General features: G+C 55.7%; 1 protein-coding gene across 2 annotated transcripts in view; it reads left to right on the top strand.

Annotated features, from left to right (window-relative positions):
- The window catches only part of ZSWIM5 (zinc finger SWIM-type containing 5), a 102,144-nt gene that overhangs the window by 86,238 nt on the left and 2,795 nt on the right, over positions 1-13,111 (top strand). For both annotated transcript variants that reach the window (XM_054210944.1, XM_054210945.1), the window contains exons 5-13: positions 677-856; positions 3,129-3,305; positions 5,695-5,841; positions 6,523-6,660; positions 7,164-7,424; positions 7,848-7,983; positions 9,712-9,869; positions 12,175-12,338; positions 12,646-12,727. In XM_054210944.1, coding sequence (XP_054066919.1) covers positions 677-856; positions 3,129-3,305; positions 5,695-5,841; positions 6,523-6,660; positions 7,164-7,424; positions 7,848-7,983; positions 9,712-9,869; positions 12,175-12,338; positions 12,646-12,727 — 1,443 coding nt within the window. The remainder of the gene's footprint in view (positions 1-676; positions 857-3,128; positions 3,306-5,694; positions 5,842-6,522; positions 6,661-7,163; positions 7,425-7,847; positions 7,984-9,711; positions 9,870-12,174; positions 12,339-12,645; positions 12,728-13,111) is intronic.

Genomic DNA, 13,111 nt, shown 5'->3' with positions numbered 1-13,111 from the left:
GACCCAGAGGGTGTCAGCATGGGCGTCCTACTGATGGGCACTTCTGCTTGCGAGGTCTGAGGGTTCACACCTTGGAGGGCTCTTGCCTGCGAGGCATCAAGCCAAGCTCCAGGTTCCTCTGCTGGTTCCTCTGCAGGCTGGGGGCTACTGGGGATTAAAAAAGAAAAAGAAAAAAAAAAAAAGGAAGAAAATACACCAAATCTCCTTTTTAAATAGTTGAATGCAAATGGCCCGAAGAACAATGGCAGATGAAATAGCATTCGGAGTGGGCTTTAAAGTGCTTAGAACGTGGGTAGGATCAAAATCAGGTTAGTCTTTGGAGATACAGACTCTGCAGCTTGCCAGGGTGTTTTTAAGCATGCTTTGATGTGTAGTTCAAACACTAGATTTGTCCTGGCAGACAGAAGCACTCACAAATTCATACACAGCCGCTCTCCCCTTCCCTCCTCCCCACTGTCCCCCATCTCATGAGATTATAATTTAGCTTCATTACGGAGGAGTTTTACTTTTATTTAAAGGCTGTCTAAATCCCCCTCCTGGGTCCATGCATTATGCTGAAATGAGTTTACAAACGCCGGTGAAACCTTGCAGGCTCTCGCGACGAGCGCGGCAGCAGCAGAGCTTTGGCCCCGCGGGTACGGTGGTGGCACCTCCTTGATTTCTTGGCTTTGTTTAGGGGCACTGTGGGTGTGCGTGGTGTTAAACCCGCACTGCAAGCTGGAAGAGAAATCCTGCTGGCTTCGGCAGCTGCGCAAGTGGGGAGAGATGGACGTCTGTCCCCTGGAAGATGGCAATTACGGTAACGAGCTTCCCAACATCACCAACGCGCTTACGCAGAGCTCCGGTCACAGCCAAGGTGAGTCCAGGCAGGGAGTGGAAATCCAGGGAGTTGGGTCCGGGTCAAAATGCACCCCAAAGTTGAGAGACCTCAATTCACCGGCTGGTGATGTCTCTGGGAGTCACGGGAATATAAAATATGTCTCTTTACAGCCTCTGATTTTAGATACACTTGGAAATGTTTGGCTCCTTGCTACATCTTGGGTGAAGTCACCTGTATTTTAAGCACCATATCAGAGGCCATTTTAAAGCAATTTGACCTTGGGGGAGTTTAGACCCCTACAGCCTGTGCAGTTTTGGGTATGGAGTTTTACAGAAAACTGGTGCCGCTTGAATGGGAGCGGAGCTGAGTTTGGAAGCCCTCGCTGAAATGGGTGAGTGAGGAGTTGGAGATGATGCAGAGTCCCTTTCCCAACCCTGTAATGTAAGAGTGAGGAGTTGGCGATGATGCAGACCCCCTTTCCCAGCCCTTGAGCCTTGCTTATGGGCTTTGATTCAGGTGGTAGATAAGTCATTAGCCAGGAATGTGAAATGCAGTTCAAGTGCAGAGCACAGTGTAGTTATGGAGTTGTTCCCTCGTGCTAAAATATTTTCTCAACCCCTGACAAAGTATTTGATCCCTTGAAATTTAAGCACTTTTCCCCCCTTCCTTTTTGCCTGAAGTAGGCATTAATTGAAAGTTACTGCTCTTATTGTGCCTCCATCTGCTGCACTGGAATTGCTCTTTGGGGTATTACCAAAATGGGAAGAAAGGGGGACAGCAGCCGTGCCGCGAAGGAAGCTTCACTCTTCTGGGTGGGATTAGACCTTCAGCAGCAGTTCGGGAGCGTGGATGTCCTGCCAGCCCACCCCAGCCATGGCCAGGACCGTGCACCCCGGCTGCCTCCCCCTGTGCATCCTCAGCAAGTGGCTTAATTTAAACCTGGCCTTGCTCCATGCCCTGCGCCAACCCCGGGACTCCCCCCTGGTGTTCCCAGCTCCGCCGAGGATTTGCTCTGGCATTCGGGGCAGGTTGCCGGGGCCGAGCTGGTCACTTATTTTAGATGTGCCAGGGAGTTTCCGAAGCACGTGCTGAGAACGTCCCCTTGTCCCCACGCTCCTGCCTCTCCAAGCAGGGGACTGAGAGCAGCACAGATCCTGGACGTGTCCCGGGGTTAATGTTTGTGCGTATGCAAATAGTGCTGCAGATTGTTGCCAGCCTCTTTTATTACTGAAGGAGAACAGCTGATTCCTGAAATCCTTCCTGGTAAAGTGAGCAGGCTTGGCTCTCTACTTGCGAACACCTGTTTAATTTCTCTCCACCTCGGGGTGCCTGCAGCTTTCAGGCTAATTGCTTGTTGCCATCGTTTCCGGCGCGTGTTTATCCAGTCTCCTGGATCAGCTTTGAGCAGTGCCTTTTGTTTTCCCCCCTTGAACGCACTTAACTTGGCCCGTCTTGCGGGTTGCAGGACCTAACATTCAGTGTTGCATCTCCTGTTTTGCAGCCTGCTGGCTGTGTTTGGCCCTCATGACCCAGCGTGGCTGGAGCAATAGCGGGATTGCTCCAGACGGGCCTTTTCCTCCCAACAAACCACTTGTTTGATCTGTCTGGATGGAGTGAAATGCTCACCCAGCATTTGAGAGCTTCAAAAATGTCAGTGAAGTTACAGAGCAGTTCTGAAGAGGAGCGCAGACATCTGCTGCAGAGCAGCGGTGGGGTTTCAGATGATGCCGTCTCCTTCCGTCCAGCCCCCTGATGCAGCCGGAGGAGGTTGCTGGAGGGCGATGGTTCCCGCCATCGCCCAGAGGCAGATGAGACACGCTGCTGTGGTTCCCCATGTGGCTTCAGGTGCTGCTGGTCTAAGCAGCTGTGGTTCGATGAAGCCGGGGCTTTGCATTGGAGCAGAAGAGGAGAGCTCGTGGTGTTTGCTGGGCAGTGACGCTGAGGAAGCCCAGTCCTGACCCCTGGCAGCTGAGTGTCACGGGTGGGAATGCGTGGCCACATTTCAATGTGACGGTGGATTATTGTCAGAAAGCAAATAGACGGGGTCCCTGCCTCTTTTCTCGCCTGTCTGGCCAAGGCAACTGTTGTAGCAAGTTACTTAGCAATGTCATCTAAGGAGACGGGGATGGGCTGCAGAGGTATCTAAAGGCAATGGTTTCCTGTGCTCAGCTTGGAAACAGCTGGGATGGGACCAGGTGGGTCTGTGCTCTCATTGTAAAGACGTTTCTCTGCCCAGGGAGGTCGTGTCTGGGGGTGGGACCGGGCTGCCCCTGCCCCACCAAGGCACTGATGTTTTTTCTCTTCGCAGAATCCCTGGCCAGGCCCAGACGAACCGTGTTCACCCGAGCGATCGAGGGCTGTGACCTCCACTGGCAGGACAGCCACCTGCAGCGCATCATTAGCAGTGACTTCTACGTGTCTCCCTCCTACCAACGGGAGGGCGAGAGCCTCCTCTTCAACTCCCAGGGGCAGCCGCTGTGGCTAGGTGAGCATCCAGACCAGCAGCCCCTTGCGTGGCCTGGGTGGGTAGAGTTGCTAGTGGAGAAGAGCCACCCGAGACATCAAAGAAGCTTTGCTGCCCTGGGTCCTTGCAAGCTTCCGCGTCCTAGATTGAAAGTGCCTCCCTGGCCCTTAGCCTGAGGAGTGGGGCCAGCAGAAGGACTTGATGCCCTCCCACAGCCCAGCCACTGTCCTTATAGCAAACCCCACATCTTTACAGGGTGGGTTTCCCTTGGTCAGCTTGGACCGGGCTGGTCGTGTCCTCTGTCATCGTGCCAGTGTGTTTGGCTGTCCCCAGTGCAAGCTCTCACTGTTCCCACTACAGGGGGACGCTTAAAGTCCCTTGAAAGTTGGCTGGGGAGCACAGCTGTATGCTCTGGATTTTTTCTTCCCTGCTCTCGCCTTCTTTTTATTCTTCCCTTAAAGGCAATTATCAGACAGTACAATTAAGCCTTGGATGAGCTTAAGGCCTACTGGACCAGTCAAGTCCAGTACCCTCTGTGTTGTAGACCTTTAGACCATGTCCCTCAAGGCACACAACCTCCCTACTGCAAAGTCAAGACCCAGGGCAGCTCTGCAGACCCTTGACAACTACATGTCCTGGGATGAGAATGGGTGAGACGGAGGGCTTGGAGGGTGCCTGGTGTGGCTGTCAGCCCTCAGACTGACCCCAAAATGGGAGACGCAAGGCCCCCACACCTCCAAGAGGGTGGATGCCTCATCCCCACAGCCAAAGAGGAGAATGTATGGACATGAAAAAGGTCAAAGCGTATCCCTGCTCTGTCATCTGCTCCAGGTGCTGGGGTTTGCCGTCACCCAGCCAAAAGGGAAGAGAATATTTACAGTCACCCAGAGATGTGGTTTGTGGAGCAGCGGGCACTAAGTTGCTGTTAAAGCCAGGAGATAAGTTATAAAGGGCCCATGTGAAGGCCGCTGGTACATCTCTGCTAGCTCAGCTGGAGCAGGAGAGGACGTTTCTACTCTAGGAGGAGTTTTGTGTAGCTGCAGGCGGCAGGTCTCCTCCCTGCGCAGCCATAGGCAGCGGTGGTGGGCTCACGCTTCCGGGGACTCTGTCTATCTAGCAGGGGTGTGGTGGCCACAGCTCCCCCGCCCCTGGCATAATCTGGGCTCTGGTGAGCCCTTTGGCCCCGGTGGTTGGTGCACGTTATTCATCTGATGTAGCTGCCTTGATGTTTGGATTTTGCGCTTTCTTGGTGCTCCTTCAGGGACGCAGTGCTGGGAGAGGCGTGTGATTTGTCAGTAACTTCCAGTGATGAATTCAGCGAGAAGCTGGATATTTCATCCATTTAGCAAACGAGTAGAGGAAGCAATAAGAAGCACTTTACAGATGCGTTTGTTCTGAAACCTCTTTCTCGTGTGTTCCTTGCGGGTGACCTTTGGGACATGGAAACCCCATTTGTGGAGGTGGTTGTCTGCATTTCCAAAGCTTTCTGAGCTCTTCCAGAAATAGAAATTATCCCTCTATCGTAATTTTAGATCTTCTGTCTTTGCCTTTTGTTTGTTTGTTTGTTTGTTTCCCCCTTGGTAGGACATTTTGCAAGAAAATAGGATTTTCGCTGCTTGTTATGCAGCATGTCATGTCATCTGCTCCTGCTAATTTCTCACTCAGTCATAATCCTCTCCACAGTTGCTTGTGATTTCAGGTGAGCAATGAGCAGCAGGAGCAGATGAATTCCTAAGCAACTGTGAGTCTTGTGGGGCGTTCTTGCAACCGTTTCTAGTAATAAAACGCCAGGTAGGAGAGCTGCAGAAGAGACGGGGTGTCTGCAGAGCTCGCTCCACGGAAGCATTAAGGAAGCAGTTCAAAACATCACCCCAGATCTGCCGGTGCCCCCAGCGCGGTGCTGGATGCACAGCCTCACCCCCTGTATCCCCACCTGTGTGATGAGAGCAGGGGAGAGGTGCTGGAGGAGACACTAAGAAGCATTTGGGTGCACAGCAGTGAGAGAAATCACCGTCAGCTGTGCAGATTTTAGGAGGAGTGAGTGGCAGGGTGGTAACAGCCTGTGTTTGGAGCCATTGTGTTGCAGCAACGGCGTGTTGGAAATGCTCCCACCGGATGAGGTTTGTGGAGGTGGGGATTTAGGTACTGACGTGGCTGCTGTGGGTTGAACATGGTGGACTTGGTAGGAGTCCCCTTAGTATTCCTGGTAGGCATCCCTGCCAGGAGCAGGGAGAAGGTGATGGACTTTAAGGCAGGGATCAGGAGTTTAGTTGGGGCGTGGGGAAGACTGGTAGAATAAAATACCCTGAAGCCTGATGCTGTCAGGTTCTCTCCCCCGATCAGTATCATCCCGTGAATTTCTGTGCTCCTCTGGCTCAGCCATGCCCCTGTGTTTGTCCTTGCCTTGCAGAACACGTCCCGACAGCCTGTGCTCGGGTGGACGCCCTGCGCTCCCATGGCTATCCCAGAGAAGCTCTCCGACTAACTGTTGCCATAATCAACACCCTGCGACTGCAGCAGCAAAGGCAGCTGGAAATATATAAGCATCAGAAGAAAGGTATGAGTAGAGCTATGGAAGAAGTGTCCCACGAGGTCTAGCTGGGGCATCCCAGCTGGTTGAGAAAGTCTCCATCTCAGAGAGTAGTGCTGCCCCATCCAGAGCAGCAGAACGTACCGAGAGTACCAGGAGACAAGATCAGTGTTTCTCCTTTTGCAGTTGTGGTTGGCGGAGAGCCGGGGTCAGTTACTGCAGTGCTGCTGGTGGTTGGTGACTCCTGGCCCTTGCTAGCTCAGCCAGCTTGAGTTCTTCAAAAGGTGGAGCTTTTAAGACTCGCTGGGAGTCTTTGTCATCTCCAGAGAGATTTCCACTTGTGTTTCCAAAACGTTCGGGCTGCCATTGCAAATGAGTCTGTAAGTTGCAAGTCCGGCTTTATAGACCGCATCCTGGGACTCTGCAGCCCCTCATGTTGTCCTGGAACAAAGAACGAACCACTGCATCTTATGTGACCTTGGGGGCACCTTCTTTTGTTGTGTGCCTGCTCGCTTTGATGTCTGTGGCAGCCTGCGGGGTGGCTGCTCTGAGCTGCTCCTTGCCCTCACAAGCTACCGTGCCCAGGTTGGCCCTGGAAGTCCCCAGTAAGGGGTAAGAAAAGGCCTTTGGTCTCAGAGACCTCTCTGGGTGCAGAACCTGTCTTTCAATTCATCACTTTTAATGTCTTTCTGTTCCGTTTTTTTGCAGAGCTGCTGCAGCGAGGAGCAACAACCATCACCAACTTGGAGGGCTGGGTGGGCCACCCTCTGAACCCCATCGGCTGCCTCTTTCTCACCCTGACCGAAGCTTGTAGATTAGAAGAGGAAAATTGCCTTGAAATTTCAGGTACTGAGTGCTCCTCCTGGTTCCCTTCCTGGTGCCTGTGGCTGAACCGAGCCCGGCGGGCAGACCCTGGGTGCAGCTCTGGGGCTCGGGACTCCTGGGCTCCAAACCTCCCCTCTCTCCACCTTTGCAGGAGCAGCCCGGGCAGAGCCGCAGTGCAGAGAAGGGGGAGTTAGTGCCCTGAGGTTTCCCAGCCTCTGGTTTGCAGCAAGAGCAGAGCAGGAGAGTGGCTTAGCAGAGCTGGGCCAAGGCACGCTGGCCCATGGGGCGGGTCTGGTGGCAGCCATGTACCCTGTTGCACAGATCTCAGGGCTCCTGCACCTCCTAGTGAGAGCAGGAAGGAGGGTGAAGCCCACATCTCCTCTAGGGAGCTTTTATCCATCATGTCTGGGTGACCGAAGGCAGGCAGCGAGGGAAGCGTGGGTCTTGCTTCTGAAGTCTCTGCTGTGGTTCTGACGCTTAGGAAGGCTCTTCTAACCTTGCTCTGTCTCTCCCCCTTCTTTCAGACGCCGGGGACTCCAAACCCCCAGTGTATCAACACGTGCCCGTCGCGACCAGTAGCCAAGACAGCGGCGAGTCCTACCTGTCCCTGGCCTTAGAGGTGGCCCTGATGGGGATGGGCCAGCAGAGAGTGATGCCTGAAGGTCTCTATGCCCAAGACAAGGTGTGCCGTAATGAGGAGCAGATCATCGCCCGGCTGCAGGATCTGGAGCTGGACCCGGTGCTGGTGCAGACCCTGCGGAAGCAGTGCATCTTGCTGCTGGAAGGTGGGGGCTTGGTCCATCTGGCTGGCTCCTGTGTCTTAGCTGAGTGCTGGTAACGTCTCCAGGGTGCCCTTTCCAAGGTTATGCCTGGCTGACCCCATCCTGGCTTCTTCCCCTGTGAGTGTGGTGCTGAGTCTGTAGAATGGCTGCTTTGCCCCATCAAAGCAAGGGTTTGCTGACATCCCTGGAGGGAGACCGCCTCAGCTGCGTTACAGAGAAGGGTGCTAAGCACGTGGCCTCGGTTTCTGAGGGATTTGCACTTGAAAGGGTTTTTAGAAAAGGAAGGAGCAGCCCCTTCCCCTGAGTCCAACTTGAGTAATGCACCAGGGAGCTGCTCAGCAGATCCTCAAAGCTTTGAGGTGGTGCAAACCCCAGCCACAGATCCTGCTGTGCTAATTAGGGATGATGGGCTCTGCTTCTGCCTAGGTGGTCCCTTCAGCGGCTTGGGAGAAGTCATCCACCGTGAGAGCGTCCCCATGCACACCTTTGCCAAATACCTGTTCTCTGCCCTGCTGCCCCATGATGCAGATCTGGCGTACAAGCTGGCTTTGCGGGCCATGAGGTTGGTGCATGTTTTATTCTGTCTCTGCCCCCCAGTCGCGCCTCCCTCCTCTGCTCTGCCGGGAAGCCGGGATGCTTTGTAACCCTGGAGCAGGGATGGGAGTGGAGGCAGGCTTGGAGCTTGCCGTCCCTGGGATCATCCTGTGCAGCGTGTAGGGCTTTCCCGGGCACCAGGCAGCAGTGCAAAGAGACTCCTGCCCTCTGTTTGGGTGATTCCTGGCTTTCAAGCCCCCTCCATAGGGATTTGCATGGGTGTGATAATGTCTGCTGGTCCAGCCCTCTGCCCAGCGCCTCGCTCCAGGCTGGACCACCACCTGCCTGTCCTGGTGACAGGCGTCCTCCTCTGGAGCAGGTCCCAGGGAGGCATGGTGCTGTCATCTGCCTTCTGTCTGCCAGGCCTCGGGCACGCTGCAGGAAGGGCTGTTATCCCGGCACAGATGGGCAGATGATTTGCCCTGGGCTCCAGGATGTCGCAGAGCCGGGCACAGTCGCACTGTGTTCTCCATTAAAGCCCAGCTCCGTCTCTGGGACTGGGGACAGGGCTGGTGCCGAGAGCTGCCCCATCTCCCTCCCCGGTGCATGACACACCTCAGACATCAGCCTGTGTACTGCAGTTTTTTGGCAGGGGCCGAATGGGTCTTGAAAATGCTGGGATCTCCCAAATGAGTCAATGCTTCAAGGACAGTCAGCCCCAGTGCATCCCAGTGCCCTCTCCCTCTGACACCATCTTTCTTGCGGCGTTTCCTCGGTGAAATGGGCCATCTCTCCCCAGTGCTGAGAGAAATTTTGAAGTCCCTTCATCCTGGGAAGAGCTGCTCAGGACGACAGCCAGACCTAAAAGAGCAGCCAAGGGCCTCTGCAGTGCACGGAGACACCATGCCCCACCAGACCTGAGACCTCCAGCCACCGAGCAGGAGTGGGACTGAGGCCCTGGGGGCAGACGTTGCTCCCTCACCATCTGTTAGTGCCTGTCCCCTGCTCCCAGCTGGGACCCCCTGTGTCGGGGTGTCTCTGACCCGGGCTGGGACGGTTGGGCTTCTGCTGCCCTGTGGGTACTCCAAGCCTGCGAGTGAAGAAAGCAAAGGCAGTTGGCTGCTCTCCATGTGCAGGGGGACGTCTGGCCATCAAGTTAGTGACACCAGCACCAACTCAGGGCTTTAAGAGCCAACATGGTTTTGGCACCATGGCTGGCAACGTGAGACTCCTGCTCCACTTCCTCAGGCTTCCTTCTCCCCCGGAATTTCCAGGCTTTTAGATATCCCCACAAAAGCAGGTAACCCAAACCGGCTGCGGAGGCCCTGGGGAAATGTGCCGCTGCTTCTGATCACAACCGGGCGTTTTAAGAAGAACCAGATGATAAAGCCAGGAGTTCTGCCGGGCACTCTGACATGAAAGGAGCGGAGAGGGAGGAGGGATTTTGGTTTGGTTTTTTTTTTTTTTTTTTCCTTTTTTTTCTGAGGCTTGTGCTTTTTCTTACAAGTTTATAAATCACTTCACGGATCATTCTTCTCCTTTCAAGTTGGACTCAGATTGATCCCTGCGCCCATGTGTTGAGCACGCTGCCTCAGGAGCCCCCACACGTGCACGGCAGCAGGATGCTTTCAAAGGCGGCGCTGCAGGCAGCTGCCTGCAGGCAGCCCCTGCCTCCCCTCACCAGTGCCTTGGGGAGAGGGGGCGAAGGCAGGGGTGGGTTGGGGTCTGATGTTGCCTCCTCCTGTTTATCCTTCAGGTTGCCCGTCCTGGAGACCACGGCCCCATCTGGCGATGTGACTCACCCCCACCACCTGGTCTCGGTGGTCCCCAGCAGATACCCGCGCTGGTTCACCCTGGGGCACCTGGAGTCGCAGCAGTGCGAGCTGGCCTCCACCATGCTCACGGCAGCCAAAGGTTGGTGGGGGGGACAGCTCTGGGACACGGGTGATGGGATGATGCTGCACAAAAGCATCAAAGGGATTTTCCTGGAGAAAAGTGGGAGCTCCTGCTTCTGCTCCCTCGGCCACTGGCAGAGACCGTCTGAGTGCTCCACTGGTAGCCCACCATGGGCAGGGCATGGTGAGCTGGCCTCGAAGCAGTCCACTGGAGTCCGGATCTCCGGGGTTCTTGTCCCAAAGGGCCTCAAGGCTCATCATGGTCTGGCAGGGCAGGACAGGAGGTTCTCCAGGAGGTTCAGGCGACCCTGCGGTTGCCAACCCTGGGATACCAACCGTAGTGCTGCAGATCCTGGGCAGTGCCCCTGGGTGATGCTGGACCATACCTGCCCAGCAGCATGGTAAGCTGCCAGGTCAGCTAGCCCTGCCAGATGCGTCATGAGTTCATGCCATGGTTTAGTTTGAAGCTGCTTATCCTTTTACCTCTGCTTTGTCTCTTCCTGCCCTGTGGTAATGATCTCGCACAGACTGTAGGAGGGAGGAGACCTCCCTGTGCACCAAACCACGTGTGGCTTTTGGCAGGGCTGGAGATGGGGACAGCCGTACTGGGTGGGACACCTTGGTCCCAGCCATGGGGGTGCTCTTAAAACACCTCCTTGCTGGTCTGTCAGGCCTCTTTGGTTCCTGCCCAGGAACAATGATGAAGGCGAGCACGGGCTTTTTGTTAAACATCCCTCTGTCCAGAAACCAGCCCCACCAGGACGGCGAGCGCCTTGTGCCCCATGAGGGTTGGCAAGCTGAGCAGTTACCACTGCCCACCACTGCTCCGCACAGTCTGCGGCGGCCTCCATCCTCCAGTACTGCCAGCCTGATGGGGAAGGTGCCACTTCCCCAGTGAGGTGGAAGGTAAATGAGCTGCCAGAAAGCTCCAGCCTTGCTGCTTCGGCAGCTTCTTCTCTCTTCCAGCCCTCCTCCTCTTGGCTGCTTTGGTGGCTGCTGGTGGTGATGGTGTCCTGCACCTGCCTTGCAGTGCCCTGATGGTAGCTGGCTTATCCTTTAGTTTCTCCTCCCTTCCACCACCTAATGGGGATGAGGTTTTTATTCTGGGTGATGTAGGGCCATTGGATTGCACCTGTTTTTCCCACTGTCCCTTTCCCAGGTGTTCCCCCACCGCAGCGTGTCCTAATGTGATCCTGCGTCCTCGCAGCCTTGCTTGCCTGCGCCCCCGCGAGCCATTTTAGGCAGGCTTGGATTTTGGTGGTGATGCAAGCGGCTGCTGTGGGTGGCAGGCGATATCTTTAGCTATTAGTCACTAATAGCTAAATAGCTATCAGCTATTTAGCGAGAAGTCTGTGCGTGCCCAGGTGCAGCGCTAGGTTTTTCACACTGCTGTGCGTTATTTGGTTTCCTTTGCATGAGGTTCATCTGCTCAGTTTATACGATGGGAGTAGAAGAATGAATCCGGAACAAAGCAGAGGGGCCTGATGTGGCACATTGGCATCTGTGGTCTGCACCCACGTCAAAGGTCCCTCTCCGCACCCTGTGTCCCACAGGGACTGGCAGGAGGATTTCCCAAGCTAGACGCAGGATCATGATATTAATATGCCTTGATGAGGTCCCTCTTCCAAGATCCCGTCCCATTTCCAGTGCCTAGCACCCATGGCCTCCTGTGTCAGGAGACCCACAGCATCATGGGATGTTGTGCCAGAAACCCCCTTCTTTGGGGTTATCTCAGCCTGTTTCAGTCATGAGAGCTGCCTGCCTGACCTGGGACATCCAGGACCAAGGCGCAGTGAGTCTGGGTGACCCTGGCCCAGCCTTTGCTAGCTTTGCAGAGAGAAGGGACTTACTGGGCAAGACAGTATGTGTGTAGCAAACAGCTTTTCTTCTTCGTTTTAATGTTCTAAATGAAGACTGACCTTTCTGCAGCCGTTCAGTGCTGGGCATCTCCCCAAACCCCTCCTTTGTCGGGAAGAGTCTGCTGTACAGCTGTCAAACTTGAGCCCAGGGTAGAACATCCAGGTGCCTGGAGATGTCTGCTAATGCTCCAGGACGTGTCTGGGATCACTCAAGCTTGTTTGTGCTCTCCGTAAGAGGATGATGTTGAGGGAGGATGGGTGCTGTAGGATGTGTCATCTCCTGGGGAGAACGTCCCATTTTGCTTTTGGACTTCAGGGCTTGATCCAGCGTCCCTGTGCTTCCCTCCGCGTGCGTGTCCAGAGGGGCTGACCATGCTGTTCACTACCCCAGTGCAGGCAGGAGATGAGGCTCAAGGGCAAGGTGGGGGGAGGCTAAACCATCTGACTGTTTTTGCCTGCACCCAGGGGACATGCTGCGCCTACGCACGGTGCTGGAGGCCATCCAGAAGAACATCCACTCCTCCTCCTTGATCTTCAAGCTGGCCCAGGACGCATTCAAGATTGCCACACCGGCCGACAGCAACTCGGACACGACACTGCTCAACGTGGCACTGGAGCTGGGGCTCCAGGTACGGGATGGCACTGGGGATGTTGGTGGGCTTTCTGCCCCACGTGCTACGGCAGTGGCGCTGGTGATGGTCTTCCACCAAGCAGGCGGTCCCCTGTGGAAGCAGTAAATTCATCCCAGCATGGCCCTGAGCAGGGGAGCTCAGCCCTGGGAGGCCCCTGTGCCCGCTGCGGTTTGGGTGGAGGCAAGGCAGTGCTGGGGAGCCGGTAGCCAGCTGGGCCAGAGGGATTTTTGGGAGAGCACCACTGTGTTGGGTGGCCTCATTGGAGCCCGCTGGGGCAGCTGGTCACCCCGAGTTTGCCTCGCAGGTGATGCGCATGACCCTGTCTACCCTCAACTGGCGGCGGCGGGAGATGGTGAGGTGGCTGGTGACGTGCGCTACTGAAGTGGGTGAGTGCCTCGCCGTGCTGGGCGGATCCAGCCCGCATGTGGTGGGAGCCGGGTGGGCACGGAGATCCTAGGGTCATTCTTAACCCTGGGCATCTGAGCTCTCCTGGGTCTCCCGTTTCTTCCTGGGTAACTGGATGCGCCTCAGAGCACCAGCTGGCAGGGCTGGGGCCACAGCGGTGGCCAGGTTTGGGACTGGGAGAGGTCCCCTGTACCCAGGCCAGGCCAGCGGTGTTCGCTATGCCCTACAGCATGGCAGCGCAGGGTAGCTTCTGCTTGTCCCCATCTGTCCTGTCCCTGCTGGGGCAGAGGCAGCAGCTCAGTACTGCCGCGAGCTGGCTTTGCCTTGGCTCTGGACACCTGGGGACTTGGAGGAGCCCCATGATC

Source organism: Rissa tridactyla, chromosome 8 (genome assembly GCF_028500815.1).
Source record: "Rissa tridactyla isolate bRisTri1 chromosome 8, bRisTri1.patW.cur.20221130, whole genome shotgun sequence".
Taxonomy (NCBI): domain Eukaryota; kingdom Metazoa; phylum Chordata; class Aves; order Charadriiformes; family Laridae; genus Rissa; species Rissa tridactyla.
The sequence above is the reverse complement of the archived record's forward strand: the minus strand, read 5'-3'. Positions and strand labels throughout refer to the sequence as shown.